The sequence below is a fragment of the Tachypleus tridentatus genome, chromosome 11 (genome assembly GCF_004210375.1).
Source record: "Tachypleus tridentatus isolate NWPU-2018 chromosome 11, ASM421037v1, whole genome shotgun sequence".
Taxonomy (NCBI): domain Eukaryota; kingdom Metazoa; phylum Arthropoda; class Merostomata; order Xiphosura; family Limulidae; genus Tachypleus; species Tachypleus tridentatus.
In genome coordinates, this window is record NC_134835.1 from 60,526,004 (window position 1) to 60,551,008 (window position 25,005).

General features: G+C 31.1%; 1 protein-coding gene and 1 long non-coding RNA gene across 3 annotated transcripts in view; one reads left to right on the forward strand and one right to left on the reverse strand.

The window, feature by feature from the left end:
• The window catches only part of IntS6 (integrator complex subunit 6), a 42,998-nt gene extending 30,093 nt beyond the window's left edge, over positions 1–12,905 (forward strand). For both annotated transcript variants that reach the window (XM_076467419.1, XM_076467420.1), the window contains exons 6-14: positions 5–225; positions 2,632–2,784; positions 3,318–3,450; positions 4,261–4,355; positions 4,750–4,860; positions 8,289–8,637; positions 9,239–9,375; positions 10,360–10,611; positions 12,766–12,905. In XM_076467419.1, the coding sequence (XP_076323534.1) occupies positions 5–225; positions 2,632–2,784; positions 3,318–3,450; positions 4,261–4,355; positions 4,750–4,860; positions 8,289–8,637; positions 9,239–9,375; positions 10,360–10,611; positions 12,766–12,774 (1,460 nt within the window). In that variant the 3' untranslated portion in view covers positions 12,775–12,905. The remainder of the gene's footprint in view (positions 1–4; positions 226–2,631; positions 2,785–3,317; positions 3,451–4,260; positions 4,356–4,749; positions 4,861–8,288; positions 8,638–9,238; positions 9,376–10,359; positions 10,612–12,765) is intronic.
• Positions 6,891–23,893, reverse strand: LOC143232253 (uncharacterized). Its single transcript, XR_013017466.1, has 2 exons — positions 23,715–23,893; positions 6,891–8,496 (listed from the first exon to the last, which is right to left on the reverse strand). It is a non-coding gene; the product is annotated as an uncharacterized LOC143232253 (long non-coding RNA).
• Between the last annotated feature and the right edge of the window lie 1,112 nt (positions 23,894–25,005).

The following is a 25,005-nucleotide window of genomic DNA, read 5'->3' on the forward strand; positions in this document are numbered from 1 at the left end:
TCAGAAACAACAGAAGATAAGCAAGTAAATGAATCACCAAACCATAGGGTACCAGCTGTAGGACAGAATGGGTTTGGACAACAAACACTTCATTCCATTACAAGTACAGCCTGGCAAAGTTGCCATAAACTGATTTATGTCCAGCGTTCTGCACAGAAAGGCTACTCAGTTGGTCATTGGCCAATTCCAGAGTCATTTTGGCCAGATCTCAACAGTCCAGCTTTGGTTAGGAATTTTAAAAATATATATTTGCTGGATTTCTAACCTGTTCCCACTCCAAAAATGACTTAAATAGAAATATATAAAATTGTTTAAAGATTGTACACAGTTTTGTTGAATATTCAATTTCTTTATCTATTGCTGTTATTTTTAGTTTGTGGCAACTGTTTAAATGTACTAACCATTTCATTCTCTTTTATCAAAACCTTGAAATGTTTTGTTTGATTAAATTCACACAGTAACCCCATCTAGTATGAAAACAAACATTTTTTTTGTTTTTTTTGCTTAATTGTATAGGATTTTTGTATACAAGTGTATATGTTTTTTCACATGTTTCCTGTGTCTATAACCATGGGGTGTTACAATTGTCACTTTAGCATCACATGAGTTATCTGAATTGCTACATTTAACTTTTTCTTTTTCTTTTTTTGATTGCTCGTTTATTTCTTTGGGCATCACATTCTGCTTTCATGTTCCAACATTCTGCATATTTCCTTCATTTAACTGTCATGAATCTCAGAATCTTTCATTATTTGTGTATTTTCAATACAGATTAGAGTTCTGTGATTGATTTGTTCAACCTTAGTCACTTGCTGGTTCTTTCTATTATCTTTATATTGTCTTTGGTCTTACTATGGTGGGATTTTTCTCTGGAACTGAGGATACCAACAGTTCACATTTTGCTACCTTATGTCCAAGTTCCTATTTTTCTCCTTCATGATACTGTCTTAAGTTTGTTCACTATGGGGATTGGGTACTAATTTTGTGCCTTGCTCTTTGAGCTTGTTTCAGTTCTTTATGTCTGTTTTCAGTTCCTCATTTGCTTTTCTTGGCTGTCAATACATTCAGACCAGACTGAGACCTGAAAATACCATTTTTTTTCTCATCCCTTTCACCATCTTTCTTAAGTGATTTCATTAATCCTTGCTACTCTGTGCCAGGTTTTTCTGAATGATCCTTTTTGGCTGATACAATTTTTTTTTTCTTATCTGCTTCAGCTCAATCTGTCCTTTTTGTCCTTGATCAATTTTTTTTTTCCCTATCCTCTACTTTGATGGTTTATGGGGCAGGTTCTTCATTTTTTTTGCTTTTAATTTCCTTCCATCTCCTCTCTTTAATCCCAGTTGGATCTGGTTGGTGTTATAGGTCCCATACCTGCTCTAAGCTGTCTTAATTGCATTCATGGCTTCTCATTGTTGGTTCTTTTTCTGCTGTTTCATTCCCTGAAAATCTCCAATCAACTGAACTTGAGGTAAAAGCCATATGATCCTCTTTTCTACTCCCACATATATTTCAGTTGTCAGTTGCTGGGTTTTATATTGTAGTTGATTTACTGGAAATATGATCATCCTCCCTGTGTGAATGTTGGTTCCTGGCAGCTGGATTTTAGATGCATTTGATTAGCCATGTATGATTCATCATGCTACACTCACTCTACACCTAAAAGCATATCCTTTTACTCTCACCCACATTAAGGGACAATATTGGATTGAGATTCTAATGGTGTGTGCAGTTTGGATCCCTTTCCAACTATTGTTCTTTCCCTTTTGGATGTTTCCCCAGTTTCTGCTCATGTTTGTGACACCTCTTTTTCATACTGGAGATACCTGGTACAGAATTGGTGCAGTGTTCCAAATATGATCCCCCTACTGTGAGGATCTGCTCTTTTATTGTGTTCTTCAAATGTTTCTTTCTTTCTCTCGCACTGGTCTCTCCATCTATTTAATGTACTGTACTGGCAGTTACAATTTTCCAATAGGCACTTATCTCTACTTACACTTTCCACCCTTTCTTCCCACTGAAAACTGGTGCTTCCACATTCTACCCAAACTTAGTGATAGTTGAGTAGAATCAAATAGAGATTCACATGCATCAGGAGGGTGTCTCACACTGCCATTGGTGAAGGAATGTCACATGATGATTTGCATGCATAACACAGTTAAACCCAAACTTGTGGCATGTGAAAAACAAAATTGCATACAGATAGCAGCAGTGAACAATAGCTAATTTTGTGAAAGGAATTAAGTACCTGTTGGAAATACCTTTTCAGTACAAGAAAATTATAACTTCCAGGCCTTGAAATATCATGGAAAACTGTGACTTTATGAAATGCCTTATCTGATTTAATAACCTTAAACTACTTTATTGAGCAACTAACTTAATTGAAATGTTTTAAGTTAAATATAATTTTAAAAATGAAGCAATATGAAGATGGGGTAGACATAAGGGAGAGGATGCAAGATTATAACATTTAAGTGGATGGAATGTCCTGGAAAATTGTTTTAAAATAAGAGTTACGCCCTGATAACCAATTATATCACTGTTTGAATGCTTATATTAAACATTAGTTTCACACACAAGAAACAATACGATCATTAATGCAGCATTGATTTTTATAATTGTTTCCTTCAGCCTCCAAGGACAGCTCATCCAGTCTTCAAATTTACATGTACAAATTCAGAACCAATGGTCATTGACAACCTTCCATTTGATAAATATGAACTTGAACCTAGTCCTTTAACTCAGTTCATACTCTCCAGAAAACAACCAACTGTTGCATGGCAGGTTAGCAGTGCTTATCATTATTAAAAAGTGGGCTAAATATAAACATTTATATATAAATATGACAGTTATTGCCAAATGTTAAACTGAATATTTTAGTTCACCGTATTGTTTTATGTGTAAGAAAGTATTCAAATAATGAGTGCCTTTTGTTCCTATTTTGTATAAATAATTTTGTACAAAGTCTTCATACAATACAAAAAATAAATGTATATATGATACACATTAAATATACTTAAATGTAATTTTTAAAATTTATTTTCGAAAGATAAACATTAATGTAATTTCATTGAACTGGAACGTTTTTGTATTTTAACCTGCCGAATTCAAAATATTAAACGTGTTTTAGCTTAGTTGTTAGTAAGTATGGTTATGTTACAGATGTATTAACTTTAGTTAATTCTAAGTTTTCAGTTTAAATTACCTCTCATAGTTGAAATTTAGATTATATGTATGAACCACTAAAAATGTGAATTACTGGTAATAAAGTTATCCTAGCCTGTTTTATATTGACTTCTGATTCTGGTCCTTTTCAGGTGTATGTAAGTGGCAGTCACAAAAGCAGTGAGCTTGGTCACACTTTTGGTTATCTAAAAGCCAGTACCACATTGACATGTGTCAATCTCTTTGTTCTGCCATATAACTATCCCACTCTTCTCCCATTGTTAGGTAAGAAGTAACATTTATTGCAATATTACTTTATATTTCAGGAATTTTCTCAAACATTCTTTATAATAATTTGATAGTGCATGTGTGTGTGTGTGTGTGTGTGTGTGTGTGTGTGTGTGTGTGTGTGTGTGTGTGTGTCAACCAAACCATGAAATTGGTATTTCATTACATTATGCTTTGCACTTAGAAAATCGTATTATTTAGTGTAAAAAAATTTCACAGTAAAAATATTGAGTTTTTGTGAAATTTAATATACAAAAGGAAAGTGATTAGTAGATACTGCTTTTTGTAAAAAAAAAATTGGTCAGTTTAATCTGCAGATTAGTTATATTGGTGATCTAATAGTTTATGTAATATGTTATTTTCTTTCCAGTTCTATAAGTACTTTACCTGTGACTGTCATATTTCTCTGTGTGTGTGTGTGGTATATTATTGGTAATTATCACCATAATTTTTTTTTATTGGTAAATCAAATTTTCTTTCTTAACGGTTTGTTTTTGTTAAGAACCATGAATATGCATAATGTGAAATTATGTATTTTGATTAATGAATTACATGCAATAACTGCTATTGACTTCCTTTCTACAGGTATGTTTTCTAATAAAAGTCTTGTGGGTGATAGAGTTAATGTCTGCATTTCCAAGTTAAATGTTTGTTTTCCATAAGCTTGTATTAAAATTATTTGAAAGAAATGCTGAATTTGGATTTAAAGATCTTCCTTAGTTATTTCATTTTTTTAATTATATTATTTGATTTGCAAGACTAAATGTTGAAATGTTAAGCTAAAATTTTTTTTTTCTAATTTCTTAGATGAATTTTTCAAGGTTCACAGATGTAAGGCTCCTAAGGAATGGAAACAGAATTTTGAAAGCTATTTAAAAGACATGCCACTTTATTATGCAGCTGTAAGTTATGTTTCTCTGCTTATTGGGACTATGCTAATGTTTCTTATCATTTATTTTAAGTAATTAATATTTGCAGTTCTTTTGTTTCATTATTAGTTTTTATTGCACTTTACTGTTCTTTTTTTCCTTTGTTTTTTCTATATATTGCTTTGCAAAAGGTTCATAAATTGCTTTAAAATATCAAACCATTTCAGCATTCTGCATTTTGAAATTAAGGAACAGGTCCAGTGCATGTTTTAAGAATAAACTTTTTGCTTTGCAATATTAGAAACTTAATAAATTGGTTTATTTAATATATTTATTGCAGTCAGTTGATTACATTTGCTGGTGTTTTCTAATATGTTTTTGTGTTTTTAATAAACAAATCTGTGTTTATTGGTTAAATTATTCTTAGCCACTAAAGAGGGCATTGCAACGAATGGGAGCCCCTAGCTTGGTTCCAGAAAACATGGAAAACTGTCTTAGTTACAGTATTCTTAATTACCTGAAGAGACTTAAAAATCAGGTAACTTACTTTCTTTCTCTAAACTTACTATGTATTAATAATAATTTGCTTCAAAAGTATATGGGAGGAATCTTAAAAGACAAAACTCATAAGAGTACACTCATATGTTGTGTTCTATGAATTCCTTAAAAAAGTTTGTTAGTGTTTGATACATGGAAAAGAATGATACTAGAATGATTACTAATTCTTTTAATGTAAAGTATTGGAAGGAAAAGCTTGCTAGGCAATGTTGAAACATTTTGTTGTGTGTGAGCAAAATGGCAGGAAAATAAAAGTGGTAAAGGATTTTGAAGTCATTTATTATAAGGTATCAGTTAAATAAGAGCATGCCAAAAAATAAATAAAATTTAGTGCAGAATATGAGAAGGAGGAGGTATGTTTGGAGTTATTACTTAGTGTTAGATAAATGAAAAGTATGCGCACTAGAAAATACTAAAGTTTCTTTATAGTAGAAGAAGAAAAAAAGATACTCCGTATTTAAACTTCATTGCAGTGTAACAGAAGAAGGAATTTCATGAAGTAGTATGATGCATTTAGTGCTATGTACCAACAGAAAACATCTTAAAAGATAATCCAAATTCTTTATTGTCAGATTCCCAGTGAAGGCAACCTAGAAAATATTAAATTTTTTTTTTAGTGCAACTCATCAAAAGGTAGCCTTGAAGATAAAAAAAACAAACAAAAACTTTGCTATGAAGTTTGATGTAAGAACCTGTTGGGATTGAAATTTCAGCACTGAGTGGTTAGAGAATTATTGGAGGAGTGGTCTCCTTTCCACACTCAGTGGACTTGGAAGCTACAAGAACTTGGGTGAATATGAAATGTTTTAATCGGATATAAGGAAAACAAACAGTTATGTTTGGCATGATTTGTATGAGGCCATCCCATAAGTAATGTCTGAAAATTTAATACAGAAAGTGCATCATCATTTCTGTCTTTGTAGAAGGCTTTAATGATTAAAATATGTAGTAGGACATGTATAAAAATGTTCAGACAAATAAAATAAACTAACCCAACTCCACTTTTTTAGTTCATTAATCAAATAAACCCTTATGAAGATGGATGTGTCTGAGGAGCACATTAGGCATATAATGCTTTATGAGTTTAAAAAAGGCAATAGTGCAGTAGAAACTACATCCCAGGAAAGTCTTGTTAAGCATTTGGTGGGATATTGTTGATGTGATCCACTTTGCATTGCTGCTACTCAATAATATGATTACATCAAACTTCTGTTGTCAACAGAGTGCTTGAATGTTGCACTGAAAAAAGAGGCCTGCTTTGATCAATCTTAGAGGTGTTGCATTACACTAGGGTAATGCATGTTCCCATACAGCAAGGATCACATCTGTAAGGATTGAAGAGCTAGACTTGGGAAAAACTTCCAGATCCTCCTTATTCTCCAGATCTTGCCCCATCTGATTACCATCTATTTCGAAGTTTGCAGAACTATCTTGATGGAAAAGAGCTTGGAACACATGAAGATGTCAAAACTACCCTCTCTACAATTTTTCCTTCAAACCCCAAGAATTTTATAGAAGTGGCATTCAGAAGCTTGTGAATCATTGGCAGAAAGTAATTAATAATAATGGAACATAGAGTAGTGATTAAATAACATTAAAAGTATTTGAAATCCTTTCTCTTTTTCTGAACCTAAAATTGGATATTTAATGGATGACCTGATAGAAAGATTCATGAGAGACAAGGCACTCAATGAAAATGAAAACAGACTGGAATATGCAAGAGGAAAAGAATAAACAGACAAAGAAGCATAGGAAAACATACTGCCAGTAAGAACCAAAATTAATTTAATTCTAATATTCTTATATATCATTGATATAATAATAAACAAGAAATTGTTATATTTAAATGGTTTAATTCCTGATAGAATTAACTAGCACTGAAGGAAAAGTAAGATGCAAATATGGCATCATCATAAAGTTAATCTGCAATAAGATGGTGTCAGAAGTGATCAATGATAGAGTAGTGTCAAAGGACAACACACACAGTAATACCAGAAGATGTCCAAGAAAGGATAAAACTTCTTTATTATAATACACCAGTAGAATGCATCCCAAGATAACTTCTTTACTGGGAAACATTTAATATTTCTGTAATTCCTGAGTGCAGGAAACCAGAAACAACTTAAAACTTGTACCAAAAAAAAAAAAAAAAAGAGAGAGAGAGACTTGATACTAAACGTTTTCACGACTGGATATAGGAAGAGAGCATATATATAAAAAATGTTGTATTCATTCTAGTCCAGAATATTTAGAGAATAAGCCCTTCTAATAGATAATAAAGTTTCTGTGGGTCAAGATACCAAGAAAAAAACTATTTTTAAAGACTTTCAAAATGCTTGGTGTTGCTTTAACATTCCAGCTGTGTCATAGTGGTTCATAGCTCTGTCACCTCTTGACTGATTCCAGATCTAATTACAGTTTTGTACTTTGATTGATGTATTTGATCTTGCCCAAGGTCTTGTAGATTAAGGTACTTTAATCCTTGCTTAAAGAATTAGAACTTGAGGGTAGACTGGTAGAGATCTAAATAAAATCTAATTGAGTATATGTTCACCCCATGCTTATTATTGCTGCAACACAAAAATATAGCTGGAAAAAAAATCTTGGATTTATTTACTTTGATTTTTTTCTAAAATAATTTCAAGTGCCATTAACAAAACTACTTTGTTAGAAGTTCAGATTTTCTCTGTACAAAAGAATTATAACGTTTACTAAAAGCTTGCCAAATTTTTTATAGATGCATAACCTGTATCAGAACAACTTATCGATATAACCATATCACAGCTTCACAAAACAATACTTGTATTGCTGTATCACCACATCTTTAATAAAAACTTAAAACATATAGTAGAAAGGATTAAATGTAATATTAATAATTAACCATAAAACAGAACATATAAAATAATGACAAAAACATCCTACCTCCAAACAGTTTGAGGATTGGTCTTTATCTGAATGTTTCTTAAAAATCTCTACTCTTTAAATTTATAGAAGAAAAACACCTGGACCTTCTTGTTGGTCAGTTTAAACCTTAGTGGCTTACTTGTTAGATGTTGATATTCACATAGAAAATATTATAGTTATTAAAACTAAACAACTTGCTCTTTCTAAATTTTAAACTGTTTTTTTCCACTAAAGAAGGTCAACATTGAAATTTGCTTATATATACAATGGATGTAACTGTAGTCTTGAGTTATAATTTTTCATAACTTTGTTGTGTTTAACTCGTACAACATATGCCTGATCACAGTAATATGTACTGTGTCGTCATAGGTACAGTTTATTTGTACTATGAATGTTAATTATATCATTTTAGTTCAGTTGTAATTAATCTGAAAAGAAGTAAGGGAAGTAAATTAGGGAAAAAAAACTCATTGCAAGTTTCATTATTAAACATATTTTCAACAGGCCAAATCAGAATATGAAAAAATATTGTTAATGGTTGCATCAAACAAACAAGTCAGCACAGAAAGTGTCCGGATCAGTCTTGGAATCCATCGTCCTAGTTCGCATATACAAAAGCTATCTGATCTTTGCTTAACATCAAATCCTTGTCTAGCAAGTAGATTCTCCAGTCTGATTTCAGAACTCAATGATTTCACTGATTTTAATTTGGCTGTAAAAGATAAGGAAATGAAAACTGAAAGTTATAGGAATCCATTTGACATCTCCCGGATAAGTCTGCTTGACCAAATTACACGAATGAGAGGAAATTTCCTTCAGACTACATTATCACGTTTGACATTACAAGATGCAGGTATGTTTTGTTTACTTCAACATAAACTTTACATTTTAATTTGCATATTGTGTGAGCATTATAAAAGGAAAAATTTCAAATACTCTTACTGTAGTATAGTGTTCAATAAAAATTAACTGTTTGCACCAGTGGGTCTTTAATAATTGCTTAACACTCCTACGAAAAGTGGGGCCTATTAGGCCCCACTTTTCGTAGGAGTGTTAATACATTTTATTAAGAAGTATGTATGTGAGTGTTTGAAATCTAAATGTCTGCTAAGAAGTTGAGTGACTGAAAGTGACTCATTAAACCATTTGGTACTTTTTGTTCAATTTTTTATGTTTACAGCAACTGTGCTGGGTGCTTAATTTTTTGTAAATCTCAGAGCAAGAATATCTTCCAATAACTTTAATTTGTAAGAGTAATATTGATTTCTTTTGATCTCATTCAAGCATTTCTTGTTCCAGAGTTTTTGTATATGTGTCAAGTCAGTTATGTATTAAAAATATTAATATTCTGTAAATTATAGGTGTAATAACTTTGAGCTAGTGTGTGTTTTTTCTCATAGCAAAGCCACATTGGGCAACTTTGAGCCAGATTAAACTGCTTTATATTTTTACAGATCAACTACACAGTTTGCCTGTTGGACAAATGGGGAATTATCAGGAATATTTAAAAAGAATGCCAACGCCATTAAGAGAAGTTGAGTCAACTCCTGTCCGACAACATATGTTTGGAAATCCTTTCAAAATTGAAAAGGTGATATGCTATAAATGTGAAGCTGCTCAAAAACTATTATGTTGAAAATCCGTTTCAAAATGATCTTGGAAATTAAACATGATGGTTGTTTATTGTTTTTCACCTCTTATAGCATGAAATGGTCTTTCATGTTTTTGTTCTGTGGTAGTAAATAATTGTTCATACTTATTGGTATTTCTGTTATTGATGATGTATAATATGTTATATTTATTGCATTTCTCTCTGACAGGGTATCATTGTTAATCACGCTTATTAGCTTTCATGCTTTTAATGACTTACATATTTTATCATATTTATAAATATTCTCATTTCTTTTAGCCTGTGGCTGTTTAAAGACAACAGCCAACATTTTAGCCACCACAATTAAATGTATGACACTGTCTGGATGGAAGCTCAGCTTTGATTCACTGATAGTGTTGACACGGTACACCAGCTAACAAATCAGACCTTCACCCTGCACATTATGGTGGTACATTAATGCAATAATTTAATGAAATTAAAAAGATTATTGAAAGAGGAATTTTTCATTGTTGTCAGTTGAGAAATTAATTTGTGGGGCATTGGAAAAACTTTATAATTAGTCATTTTTGCATAGGATCAGTGAGGTGACAGGAAAGTGTTTTTTTTTTTGTTGTTGTTGTTGAGATTTTAGGCTTCATGTACATATAATTCCTGTTTTAGTTTTATGGTTTATGATAATCATTGGTGATCACCAAGCATTTTTGTCTTAGCATGTAATGATCAATGATGTTTCATCAGTGTTTTGCTGACTTTCATTTGCTATGAAAAGTCCTCTGCTGGCACAGCAGTAAGTCCTACAGATTTATAATGCTCAAATCAGGGATTTGATTCCCCTCAGTGGACTCAGCAGATAGCCTAATGTGGCTTTGCTATAAGAAAAAAAAAACATGCAAATGAAAAATTGTTGAAGCTTATATTAATGTAAGTAGAATTTCATACAGTAAAGTTACTCTTATTTGATAGCGTATGATGGTTGATGAAGCTGACATTGACCTAGTTGGAGGTGGAAGCCCACAAGCTAGAGGAATCAAGCGACTAACTGATGGAGTATTTGGTGCCCCAAAACCAAAAAGAAAACCAGGACCTCTACCTAAAGATTTTTGTTTTAAGCGACCAAAAGTCCTTCACCACTGCAGTATGGAAATTATTTTGCTAGTCCTGTCATTGATGCCCATGAAAAGAAAACTTCAGATCAAAAACAAGAGATTAAACAAGGTAGTCGAGTTTGATTTTATTGTTTTGAAAAATATATTTTAGGATAGAAATGTCTTAAATAATTTTGCATTAACTGTTTACATTTTTTCAAAATGTTTTAATAATAGTAACAGTATCTTTTCAGTTAGGCTCTCACTTCCAGTTAAAATACAAATTAACAGCAGTATCATATTTATGAAATGTGTAGAAGGTTCATTATGTGATATATATTATCCATGTGTTTAATTTATTTTCATTGTTAAAAAAGTGTGAAATAAATAGTAAACAGAATACTGTAAAATGAAATTCTTAATGTAGTGGAATGTCATAGTTTACCCATTTCATTCAAGTATTTTTTATAAATATATATAACCTATATATAAAAGTGCTTTTTCCTGTAGATCATTCAAATTTGACATTTCTCTGTTGGAAAATCTAAAACTCTCATTATTACTTGTGGTAAATAACTTAAATATTATTGTTCATATGTACTTTATATTATAATCAATACCCTTTATGTGCACTATATTGTAGCTTTTTAATACTTGAATGATGCACACGTAATTTGACATTTATAAGGTTACCATATTTACTAATGTCAAAGTTGGTTCAGGTTAATTTCTTTATCCTGTTTTTTAGGAAGATTACAAATGAAATAAATATTTTAATAACCCTTTTGGACCAAACCATAAGTTTGTTTGCTTTAAAACTATAATTTCCTAGGAATTGCTTTCCTTGTCTTTCTCTTATTTATATCAATTATTTTATAACTTTGTGATTTGAACAACTAATGATGCTTACCTTTTAAAATAGCTACAGCAATAATTAAATTAGTTTATTTGAAAATGAAAAGTATAACACTATTGTATAAACATCTAAATGCTACTTATTAGTGTAAATCATGACCCTTCCTCTATAAGCACTAATCCATAGAGATTTGTTTACCACTTCTGTACAAGAATATTATGTATATTTTTTAAACTCTTTGCATTACTAAGTATGGCCAGGTGGTTAAGGCACTCAACTTGTAATCTGAGGGTTGCAGGTTTGAAACCCTGTCACACCAAAAATGCTTACCCTTTCAGCTGTGGGGACATTATAATGGTATGGTCAATCCCACTATTCATTAGTAAAAGAGTAGGCCAACATTTGATATTGGATGGTGATGACTAGCTGTCTTTTCTCTAGTCTTACACTCCTAAATTAGGAACAGCTAGCACAGGTAGTCCTCATGTAGCTTTGCACAAAATTCAAAACAAACCAAATGCAGCTAACTCTCATGTGACCAGTATAACATATCTTTCCATGGCTACACTTTTTTTTAACAGTTAAAGTTACTGTTACAGAAAATTTCAAAAATTATGTAATTGTATAATTAATGTCAAGATAAGTAAAGAGGAGATAAAATTAGGTTCTTAAAGAATTAATGTGACAAGGCATTTCCAAAGTTATTGTTAGCCTAATGGAGGCTGTGACTGTCAGGTTTTAATTTTATCTTTCTATGGTGTACAGTTTTGAATTACAACATGTATCATGTATATTCATATCAGAGAAATATATATATATATGTATATATATATATATAATATTGAAACGTTTTGGAAGAAAAACTGTGATACATAGATGTATCATGTATTATTAAAAACCTTTTGATATTTCTGTTGTTAAATGAAGTTCATCAAACTTAAAAATACAAACAGTTGAGAGCTTACGTTTTCAAATATTATTTTTTAAAATATCTAACAGATTTGAAAATTGTTTAGTAAAAGTAAAAGATCAACAGATATAGATTTTTTACTCTAAAATTGTTGAATCAGTTTTTGAAAATCCAATTACTTAAAAAAAGTCTGACAAAACTGTCATTTAAGCAGAGTATTCACAAACAGAGGTGAAGTGTGGAGTAACTGTCTAGTTCAATGTAACACTTGTAGAGAAAGTCTTGGAGCTACTTTTCTTTTGTTTTTCTACTTTTTTTCCCATTTTGGGGGAGGTTTTTGAGGAAATTTTTTTTCTGTCATTATTCAAGTGCATGCAGTTTCAGCCTTACTGATATAGCAAGTTTCAATGTTTTTTGTCCCAACATTTATGGTGGTCATTAGTGATTTTAATATCTGTTTGAATAAAAAAATGTTTTTGGTTTTCTATATGTAAATATTACTTTTTCCTTTACTAAAGTATTTGTAGATGAAGAAGTTGTTGTCTCACAGGAGTCACCGACAGTACTGAGAAACTATGTTACAAATCATATCGATCTAATGAGTATTAAAGAAAATGAGGAGATCCCAGTATGTCAAAGGAATGGGAATGTTCATAACTATTATGATACCAAAACTGCTGAGAAAAATTCTCTGTTAAGAGCTAAGTTGTTCAAAGAAGTTAGAAAACCTGGAAGAGGTACATATTTTGTTATTGAAAAATATCAGTGAATGACTATTTTAGATATAGAAAAATAAAATTGTAAATCGTATATAAAATTGATTATTCTAATCAATATTGATCTGTTAATTGACCTCTAAGAATTCTAAATATTTATGACCTCAATGATTTAATTTGTTTTACACATTTCTGAAATTTATATATACTCTTCAAAACAAGAAACGCAAAAGGGATATTTTTGTTATTTTTAAGAGAAATATATGTAATAATGTTACAAGCTCAGAGTATGTGATGTTACACGTGTTAAGGTACTGATTGTCAGACCAAAATGACAATAAAAGTTGTGCACTTTGAAAACAGAGGAAAACATCGGATTTTTTGCCAAAACGCATGCATGTCCAATAAATTTGTTTGAGAGATCTGCATGTTCTGCAAGTGCAACATGTGCAAAATCCCTATAAAAGTGACGGGTTCTCGGTTTCCATAGCTCAGTGTTAAGCCACCGACACACAATACAGTTACGCCAAGACTGACTGAAGCACAATGCAACAACGCCATTGGTCACTTGGAAGCAGGCGAATATCGATCAGATGTTGCCAGAGCTGTGAATGTTCACCCAAGCACCATCACAAGGCTATGGAATCGTCACCAACAACATGGATCAACTCGTGACCGTCCACGATCTGGCAGACCTCGTGTGACCACGCCCGCACAAGATCGCAACAACATTCGGTTACGTCATCTTCGGGATAGGACCACCACTGCGACGTCTACTGCCTCAACCATACCAGGGCTGCGTAGGATTTCCGATCAGACCGTATGCAACCGTCGACGAGATTCTTAGGCCCTATGTGCAACCCATCATGGTGAACGTCAGCGACCTTTTTCAACACGACAACGCCCGTCCTCACACAGCCCGACTCACCACTGTCTTCTTGAGACACCACAACATCAACGTTCTTCCCTGGCTCTCCAGATCACCAGATTTAAATCCCATCGAACATCTTTGGGACGAGTTGGACCGACGTCTGCGACAGCGACAATCTCAACCGCAGACTCTACCTCAGCTTGCAGCAGCTTTGCAGGCTGAGTGGACAGCCATTCCACAGGATGTGATTCGTCATCTCATCGCTTCCATGGGCAGGAGATGCCAAGCAGTTATTGATGCTCAAGGGGGGCATACTCGTTATTGACGTTGAGTGACGTTAAACTTCACCTAGTGACCGTGGACTTCGCCTTTGCAGACTTTGGATGTTCAGCAGTAAATGTGCAAAGTTTCACACATGTCATACAGAACTACCCAGAATAAACATTTTTAACAATTTGTCTCATATTTTGCCTTTTGCATTTCTTTTTTTGAAGAGTATATATTGTTCTATTAGGGAGATTAAATGATATATTTACTCTTTTTATTAAATTTTAAATCTGTTGGAAACCAGTTAACGTTTGAAATTACAAAAAGAATATAAAATAAAAAGATTGTTTATGCAAGATGTTAGAGATAAACTTATTTTTTTATTTGTTAAGTGTAATATTTAAATGTGTTTTGCTTCTTTGTGGTTTTTTTTTCAGATTTTAGTGGTGTCTTTAGTCATCTGAATAACTTCAATGTAGGTATGCCAACTAAACTTTTCATGGTGCGTGAGGTGATTCATGAAGCAGGAAGGTTCAAAAGAAAAAGTTTAATTAAATTGCTTGAAGACTTTGAAAGAACATTGCTTGCTTCATACAACATCTCGTCTCCATTTTCCAGGAATAGTTCGTTTATCCCTCAGCTAAGCCACACTAGGTGACTTGCTAAAGTTTAAGCTAAATAAATAATATAATGACAGAGTAGAATAAATATTACAAAGTCACAATGTGGCCTATGTTTGCAAGATAAAGAACATGGAAGACACTGAAGATCAAAGGTGGCTGTGACAGTTACTTCTATAGTAAATCATGGTGATCAAGATAATTCCTGTAACCTTCAGAGTATATTATGCTTACAGTTAAATGAGAGAAGTAGGTGTATTGACGAGCTTACAAAACTAACACAACTAAAAACTTTGCATACAATATTTTGTTTTAATTTATAATTAAACTGTGATTTGTAACATGTATGTTGTAACTTATATAGTCACAAGTGTTATTTCTAGTAGTGATCCTACTAGCCTACCCAGGATTTCATCACATTCATATATGCCACATGAACTACATGTTACAGAATTCTTGCTTGAAAACTAGTAAAACTTAATTACTAAAAGAGTAAGATGAACAATAACTATTTTATGTCAAGCAGATGTTAAAGCTATTAGTCAATATGTCTGTTGTCAAACATTTTGTTTTCCATCAATCAGTGTTGTTATTTTCTATGAGGGGTAGGGGTGCTGGTAATAAAAGGAAATGTAAAATAAAAAAAATTCTGAGTAAAAATTTGTCTTGATTAAATGAAAAGAAATTTTGGTTGATATTTTGTGAAGGCCATTTTTTTGTGAAACAGAGAGATTGCTTCTATATAGTAAATTAGACAATTTGCATTTTTAATTTTACTTACAGTTTTCAACTTTTCTAAAATTTCAGTTTATTAAGTTACTTTTATAAAGGCAAATAATGAAATAAAAAAGATCTATTTGTATCTGTTTGCTGCTTTGAGCACTGCTAGCTGCTGTGGTGGATGCAGTGTTGCTGTACTTTTATTTTGTTTAGCAGAGTTCTGTACCATCATTATATTGAAAATAACCCACCTTATATGGTTAAATGTGTTCCAGCACTTCTTTATTTAACACTAAAGCACTGCTTGTATGCCTGATTATGTATATGTTTCCAGACACTGGCAGATTTTATCATGTTATTAGTTCTTGATTTTAAGTTGGACAACGCAAGGTGTTATTTCTTAAGTATGTTGGTTGAAATTAAAAAGCCAGTATATCTTATTTGTTTAGGACAAGTTGAAATAAACTAGTCAACAATATAGGATATTCATCTGTCACAGGTGTCCATTTATACAAATAAAAGTGGGCAAAACAAGGGTTCAAAAGTAATTTTTATTAGTTCATTGCAGAATATAAATATCAGTGTACTTATGTTATCTTTGTTTAGAATTGGTTTGTTGAAAAATATATCTTAGGTTTTTGCATTAAACCATTATTGTACAACAATGTATGAAACAAGTTATATGTAAAGGTAACAAGATAGTGTGGCATTTATTTATTCAGAGGCTGTAATGTTTTAAGATTTACACTTTGTTTTAGTTGCAACACCTAAATTTAAGACTAAACTGTTATTTATACCAAAACCTGTCATTCTGGAAATGCCAATTTCATCTTACTCAAAAACAAAAATATCCTAATTTTTTGTGAAGCTCTGAAGTTTTGTGTATTAGTTTTGTGCGAAGTGTTCATTCCTTTGTATTCTGGCATGAAATATGAGTGTTTATTATTAATGAAATTAAACGTATCAATTAGAATTAAAGCAGCTAAACAACCTAAGAAAAGGTAGACCATCCTTCATTATTGTTGAATTGGTTTATATTTGCTGAAAGGTACCTTCCATCGAGAATGTGATCGTCAGTGTTGGTTTCCTACATCATTGTCTTTCTCTTCACAGACTTATGTTTTGCATATTTGGTTTACATAGCTTGCAATAAAAAATACACTAAAGATTCACAGCTCTTAAAGGTAGGTAAAGTTTAACTACTATTATACATAGCAGGTTATAAGATGGTACATAGAGTAAATAAAGTTATGTGAGAAGTGATTTTTTGGTTTTATGGCAAACCTATAGATTTTCCAAATTAAATTGTGTCCAGTTTTTATGTCTATATAGTTTTGTAATATTTGCAATATTACATTTGTAAAAAAATCTACAAAAAAGAAATTATTTCCTGCTTGGTACACACTTTTTCTTTGGTTGCAACATACTTTGCCAAATTATCCATTTTAGAGGTCAGCTTATATAGAGTATGGATTGTAAAGTATAGAGACAGCTTGAACGGATAGTAAAAGAAACATTATGGGGGTGTAAAACATTTCAACGAACTCTCATCATCATCAGGTACAAGTAGTATACATGAACATACAATATATATATATATACACACACAGTCGAAGAGGTTACGTAAACAAAGATTGCTTAACAGCTCAGTAAAGGTATCTTGATTACACATTGAATTTGTTTAGAGTAAGGCTGTTTTGTTCAATCAAGACAGACAGCTTCCTTTATTTTAGCATTTGTTTATGTTTGGCTCTTTTCTTTCTAAATTGGTGTTTTGTATAGGTAAACTGATTTTTTGAGTTCCAGTTGAAGTAAATATAGGAGGGTGTTTTTTTTGTGTTGGTGAATCTTGTTTTCATTTTTCTTCTGATTTCTCCCATGTAGAATTCTGGAAAGCTATTGCACATTATTTTATAAATGACATTGGTATAGTGTGTTTCTACATAATTTTATTCGGTAATGACTTACAGTTACAGCTGCATTTTGAGTGAACATGAAGTTAACAGGAATGTTATGTTTAATAGCAAGTTTTCCTCAGGAGTGAATTATTTTTGAACTGATTTTAGGGTTTAACAGTAAACTCCAGTGCATGATATATTTTTTCATATTTTAGTGTCAGTTTTGTTTTTTAAGATAACTTTAGAGGTTTTTGTTCTGGTAGTTCTGTGAAAATTGAGCAATAGTTGGTGAAAATTTGTTGGTGTGAATAAAAGATTGCTTTATCAAATTGATATACATAGCCAGTTGATTAAAGACTTGAAGCTGTGTTTATGAGGTTTTTTTAGTACATTAACTTTTGTTTAGTTTCATAGGTGGAATTCTAGGGTATGTAGAGACCTGTGTAGATGATTTTTCATGTGAATTTTGGTTTTGAGCTGTATGTCAGATCTAATAATATTGAGGTGAATAAAAAATAACTTCTTCATGTTTAGTAACGAATTTAATGTTCAGGTGAATAGAGTTTGTGTTCAATAGAAGTGAAACAATCAAAAGTATCATCAACATATCTGTGCCAGTATGAGGGAGAATAAATTGCATATTGTATGGCATGTGTTTCAATCTTGGTCATAAATATGTTGGCTAGAACAGATGAAACAGGGTTGTTCATGCTTAAACCACCTATTTGGAGACAGATTTTCTTATTGTAAATAAATTTAATATTTGTTGTTGTAAGTTCTAAGAAAGAAACCATGTATTGGTGATGTGAATTATAGATTGGGAACATTGTAGAAGAGGGTGAGTACAACATTACAAGCTTCTTTGACTAGAACTTTGTCGAAAAGTAACACATTAGAGCTAGCTGTTAAGGCTTTAGGGTTTAGTTGGTTTGATGTGTTTATAAAATGAGTCATCTTTAAAAAAGGAACTTTCAGAATATATGTAAGGCATAAGGGCCCAAGCAATGTACCTGCCATGAGCATAGTTGTATAGAGCAATCCTATTTGTGTGGTTTAGCAATACCATAGAATTGTGGTGTGTATGAATCAGTTATCCTCAAATAAAAATAAAGATCTTTAGTAAGTAACTTATCTTTATTCAGTTGTAACAGGGTTCTGTTTAATTGTTTCTCATATACATTTATATGTCAGGTTATTTGGGATGAGTTTTAATTTTTGTATGTGGAAGGATGTTATTCATTATATTGATATATTCTGTATTATTCACGATTGCAGTAAATTTGCTTTGTCAACTTTTATAATTCTAATGTTAGTGTTTCTTTTTAGATTATAGATGCATTTTATCTCATTGCTTGTAAGATTGGCCTATAGTTTGTGGGTTTGGTTAACTACATTAATGGTGTTGTTAGAAGATTATTTAAAGTTGCTTAAATTGCAATATTGAGGAATTTAAGAACTGCATTTCATAATATTGGGTTGAGGAATAATTCGTGAGCGTTTTTTCAAGTTAAAAAAATATATTCATAAATGAAATGCTTTTGCTCTAATAGATGGTGTGTTTGATTTTCATATGTCTTTAATTTTTGCTTTCATTTTCAGCTCATTAAATGGAATGTCAAGTGGACAAAATCGAGCATTTTCGACACCATCTGCTTTAAATTGCAATATTGAGGAATTTAAGAACTGCATTTCATAATATTGGGTTGAGGAATAATTCGTGAGCGTTTTTTCAAGTTAAAAAAATATATTCATAAATGAAATGCTTTTGCAAAATATTTCATGTCATTTGGTAGATAATTTTTTGCTCTAATAGATGGTGTGTTTGATTTTCATATGTCTTTAATTTTGCTTTCATTTTCAGCTCATTAAATGGAATGTCAAGTGGACAAAATCGAGCATTTTCGACACCATCTGCTTTTTGCATTTAATTTCTTGCAATTTCGTTTAAAACAATGCATACTATATACCTAGGTATTACATGAAATAAAGTATCATAATAAATGTTTTGGGTATAATGTGTTCATGCATTGAAGTATTGTATAGTCTTGCATGTAATGCTTGAATGAAATCATTTTAAAACGCTCACGAATTATTCCTCAACATAATATATCAAAAAAGTCTGTTTCTGGATTTCATTTTGTTGTTTGATTCTATTTGAAATGGAGGTTTTCATTTGTTTTTTTATGTATTGTGAATCACTAGTCTTCTGACCTAGTCTTTGATTTTAGGTAGGAAATTGTCTTGTGATTGACAGTAAAGTTGAGGCCTTTGTTCAGAAGTTGTAGTTCAGTGTCACTGTAGTGACTGATCTGATCTGTAAAGATTTCTCTTGATTCAAGACAGTTTGTTTGGTTGACACCTTGTGTATTGTTGTACTCATCTGGTTTGAGCTAGCAGACAAGTTGGTGCTCTAATTCTTGGTTATACTCTAGTTAATAGTTCTTGATATTTGAAATTCAAATTAAATTTTAGAAAGGGTTTTTAGTTGTTTTTTTGTGGGTTTTTTTTTGCATGTTTTGGTTAATGCCAGTAAACTAGTCTCGGAGTTTGAATATTGTGACTTTTACAAAGTTGGAAATTAACTTTTCAGGGTAGCATTGTTTGAGGAAGGAAATATTGTTTCTACTTTTGAGGATTTTTACATCCATTTCATAAATTTTAAAGATAATTGCAAAGTACAATAGAGTTAAGATGGTAATGGCTTCAAGTAATTGCCATAATAATTCCTTTTTTTTTTAATGAGGAACCCACTATTTAATAAAGCTTGGAGATGGCTTAAATAAGTAGTGAACAAAACTTTATTACAAACCTAACTGCTTCAACAAGCTAACATCTTTATTACAAACCTAACTGCTTCAACAAGCTAACATCATCATCAAGTACAGTTAGTTTACAAAGACGTGAATATAGATATTTTTCAAATAAGACCCAAACCTAAAACACTTGAATAGTTCATTATTCTTTTTCAGGATAATTCTAAGGAATAGTGAACTATTTGAAAGTGCTTGATTTTTGGGTCTCATTTAAAAACCATTACAACTTGCATATGTGATCCTGTGTGCTAACTTCTTAATAGAAATGTGTAGATACAGTATATAATAGAGGTCACATGACCAGGCGTTGCTTGACAGCTTAGTAAAGGTTTCTTGATAACCCATTATGCTGAATTTGTTTAATTAAGGTAACCTTTTATTTTGCATTTGTCGATGTTTGCTTCAGTTGATATTTCAGTATTTTGTTTAAGTATACTGTAATCTTCTGAGTTGCAGTGGTGATAAACATATAAAGGTTTTGTTTTTTTATATACTTGGTGAACATAATTTTTCTCATGATTTCTCAGATGCAGAATTCTAGACAGTTTTTTCCACATTATTTTATAAATGATGTTGGTTTGGTATGATTCTATATAATTTTTATTCAGTAACGATATTAATTTACAGCAGTCATGAAGCTGTGTTTATGTAGAGTGTTTTAGTATATTCAATTTTTGTTTGGATTCATGGGCAGACTTCCACAAGATGTAGAGGCCTGTGTGTGTGTGTGTGTGTGTATGTGATTTTTCAATGTATTTTAGTTTTGAATTATGTGTTGAATTTAATATTTATGACTGATATCAAACCACAAACCATATATTCTGCACTTTATCTTCTCCTATACTAGCACAGGTATGTCAGTGATACTTTTACTGAATACATAAACTCCATTCATCTGAACATTAAATTCATAATTGAATGTTAAAATAGCAATCAGTGAATTTTTCATAACTAACATTATTAAATTCAACACACAATTCAAAACCAAAATTCCCATGAAAAATTGCCCACAGAGGTCTTTACATCCCTTGGAATTCTGCCCACAAATCCAAATAAAAAATCAGTAATAAACCTCGTAAATACAGCTTAAGTCTTTAATCAACTGGCTGTGTAGATAAAGAAGTCAACTTTATAAAGCAATCCTTCATTCACAATAATGAATTTCCACCAACTATTGCTCAAAATATTTCACACAACTACCACAACAAAAACTTCAAACTCGTGAATAAAATTGACACCATACAACAACATTACACTACAGTTTAACATTTATCTCTGAAATCAGTTCAAATGTAATTCACACTTGGGGAAAACTTGCTATAATACTTCTGTTGACTTAAAGCTTACTCGAAAATCTGGCCCAAAATGATGTTCTTACAAAATAAAACTTAGGTTTAATCACAAAGTATCAATGTTGTTTCTAAAATAGTGTGTAATGAGTGTCCAGAATTCTATATTAAAGAAACCAAAGAAAATTTGAGACAAGATTCATCAAACATAATAAAAAAAATCCTCCCATGTTTACCACCATTGCAACTCGAAAAGTACAATTTATCTTTACAAACATTATAGACACATTCTGTGGTTACTGGCATAACTGATATAGATTGGCCTGTCTATATAGTATTTTTAGTTATAGCATTTGAAAAAAACTGAAGAGAAAAACCACATACATAAAACTCCAAGTTTTAAGAATGATAACATTAGAAATCTGTTAATTTAGAAGGTGATTTATTTAATAACGTTTCAAACATAAGCCCTTCATCAACTGTTGTTTACATATACAGTTGTGAACCAAAGTACATTAAAATATTTAGTTAGTAATCTACATATGTATTAAAGGGAGAACATAGTATGAGGTGCTGTAGAACAAGAAATAAAGATACATAAAAAGTGGAAACATAGGTAAAGTCTAATTTAAAAAGTATTACCTAGAATTATTAAATAAAATTCCAAGTACAAATAAATACAGAGTTATATATAAAAAAACTAAAGTACGTAAACTATGGATAGGAAATGCATAACAGGGTAAGAATTATCACAGAAATGAAGGTTTTTCATCAGCCAAATGAAAAAGGATTCTTAATGTGTGAATAAGTTGCTGCTCTTTGCATTTGTTCAGGCAGTGAACAATTAGTGCAGACCTCAGAGTGACTATTTTAAGATTTGACAAATTATGCTTGTTGTTGTAAAAGTAATTTGGAATCAAAATGTTAAAATTTATACTGATTATATACCTTCTATGTTTATGAAATCTATTGCAAATTTTTGCAGTCCTCACTAATGTGCAGTAGATTACAAAGGTTTCAAAAAAAATGACAGATTCTGATGCATAGATAAAAGGCTTATATTGTGAAAACATCTGATGCCAATAATTAATAATTAAACTAGAGATCATTTATGTTTAGCAGCTATATGTTCAATAATTCTTAGTGAACTGTCAAGTTTTTAAATCTCGGGAAGGAAAAGAAATTGGTAGTGTAGGATGATAATATGAACTTTAGATGGTAGGTTTCGTTCTTCGACAAATTTGTAGTGTTAATACTTTGAAGTTACATACTTAAGTTTTATCATCAGTTATGGGTAGATGGAAAAGTGGTATTAGATAACATTTATCAGCTTCAGTTATAAAGAATTGCAAACCCTAGATTACAGTGACATCTCCTATGTCACCATATTTTATTACAATATCAGTTCTTGATTTTAAGTTTGATAACGTACAAAAAATGTTTTTGTGTTAAATTATATTTGTTTGAAAAGTATGTAAATTTTCTTTATGACAAAACATTAGGTATGACTAGTTAGGTTTAGGCAAATATCTCCAGAACATCAAATTTCTGTTTATTGAATATTATTGCAAAGCTTGTTGAATTCAAATAACAAACATAAAAGATAATTTATTATTTATTAAATAAAGGAAACTTATTTATAAATGGATTTCAACCAAGAATATTGTTAGCAAAAATATTGTGATCTCTCCTGACCTAATGTCATTTTGATAAATCTTTTGTTAACTTTTGCAATGTTTTTAACAGTTAGTAACCACAAGTGGCTATTATTGCAGGCAGTATAAAAAAAGGTATGTGTTGATGAATATCAAACAAGTTGAAATTGACTAGATATGTATGATGAAGTTTTCCAATCAACAATTTAAAAAAATTGTATTCAAGTACAAAATTATATAATTATTTTAAATTTTTTAAAATGTTCACAAAATGAGTTTAAACATTTCACATTATAAAAAATGATAGAAAAACTAAGACAAATTATGTGATTTTTAAAGCAAAAACTAAATACTATATACCAAGTTTTTCTTAACCTTTTGCAATTTGGTTGAGTATGGTTGGTGGGAAAAGGAAAAATGAACAAGTGTCAATGATTCTTTTCTTTTGTTGTTCTGAAAGTTTTAATGTCATAATGCCCAAGTATTGTGGGTAAATTATGTTTAAATATAGTTAGAAAATAATAGATTTAATATATGTTTGGTACAATTTTATAACAGAATAAGGTTTAAAAACGTACTAAATGATACAAAAGTTTTAAACAATTTGATAAGTCTTACCTTTCTAGCTGGTTTTAGTGTGCATCACTGATATCACAGGTTGTTGATCATGTTTTGTGCAGCATTACAGTTGTACAGGATGTAATTCTCTACATCAAATCTGTGTAATTTAGAGAGGTTTCAGTTTTAAGATTAGAAGAGTGTGTAGGATCCTAAGAGAATAAAAGTGAGACTTTTCAACACCCTTTATTAATTTGAAAACTAGTACTGCTTCTCTCAACTGCAGAACATACTGAGTTATAATTTCCTTAAAGTTAGGATTAAAATGACTAAATCTTTGTAAATTACTATGATAAGTAATGTAAAAATTGTTTTCATTCTAAATGATGCTCAAGTTTTGAATTGGAATAAGATCATTATTTGCAAACACTTTATTAATGTTGTGCATTACTGATGAGGTAACTTGTCATGTAATTAAGATGACACATGTTCTTCTTATGAATTCACTGTATTTAATAATAGCATTTTAGAAGTTAGTTTCCTGTTGGTATGAAGGAAATTTAAAAACATGAAGAGAAGAAAAAAAAAACAACCAAATATGCCATGGACAGATCTCATATTGAAGAAGGTATGTGGACTATAATTTCAAATTTACTACATCTCTCCTTGAAATGTGACAGTTTTTATGAATATGTACAAATCTGTTGTACATAAAAATATCAAATGTGTTACCAAAGTACTCATGCTTAAGATGTGTGTGTGAATTGTCATCTCAGTCTGACTCAGATTCTGACAAGTCATAATGCAAGATGATCATGTGAAAAGTAATGATAATTTTATCCATAGTGCAGTTTGCATATTGTATTTGTATAACTTAGGTGCATGTCTGCAACTTCTTTCAGTATCCTTGTATATCTATTCTCCTCTCTACCACAAACTGTCTCTGAATCTGCATTATAGGGTAAAATAAATAGTTAGTAATGCACTTCATTTACATAATAGCTTGTTGAATGACACTATGTAAATGATTGTGGCATGTGCTCATGTGCCCACCACTAATGCATAATGGGCTTAGTTAATAGGTGATTATGTATGTTAATGTTACAGTATTCTAGTTTCACATTTTATGCAGAAGTAGCCTAGTTGATAGCAGCTTGTATTATTGAAGTTCATGGTGTAATTTCATTGAATGTTTGAAAAAAATTGCTAATTTCACTTTTTAACCTTTGTAACATTGGTAGCATAAAAATGCTTTGGCTTTTTCCATTTTAAAGAAATGCTTTATAACTGAAACGTTTATTTTCATGTTTGTAGTACTAAAATTTGCAGTTCCTAAGTGTTACCTAATATA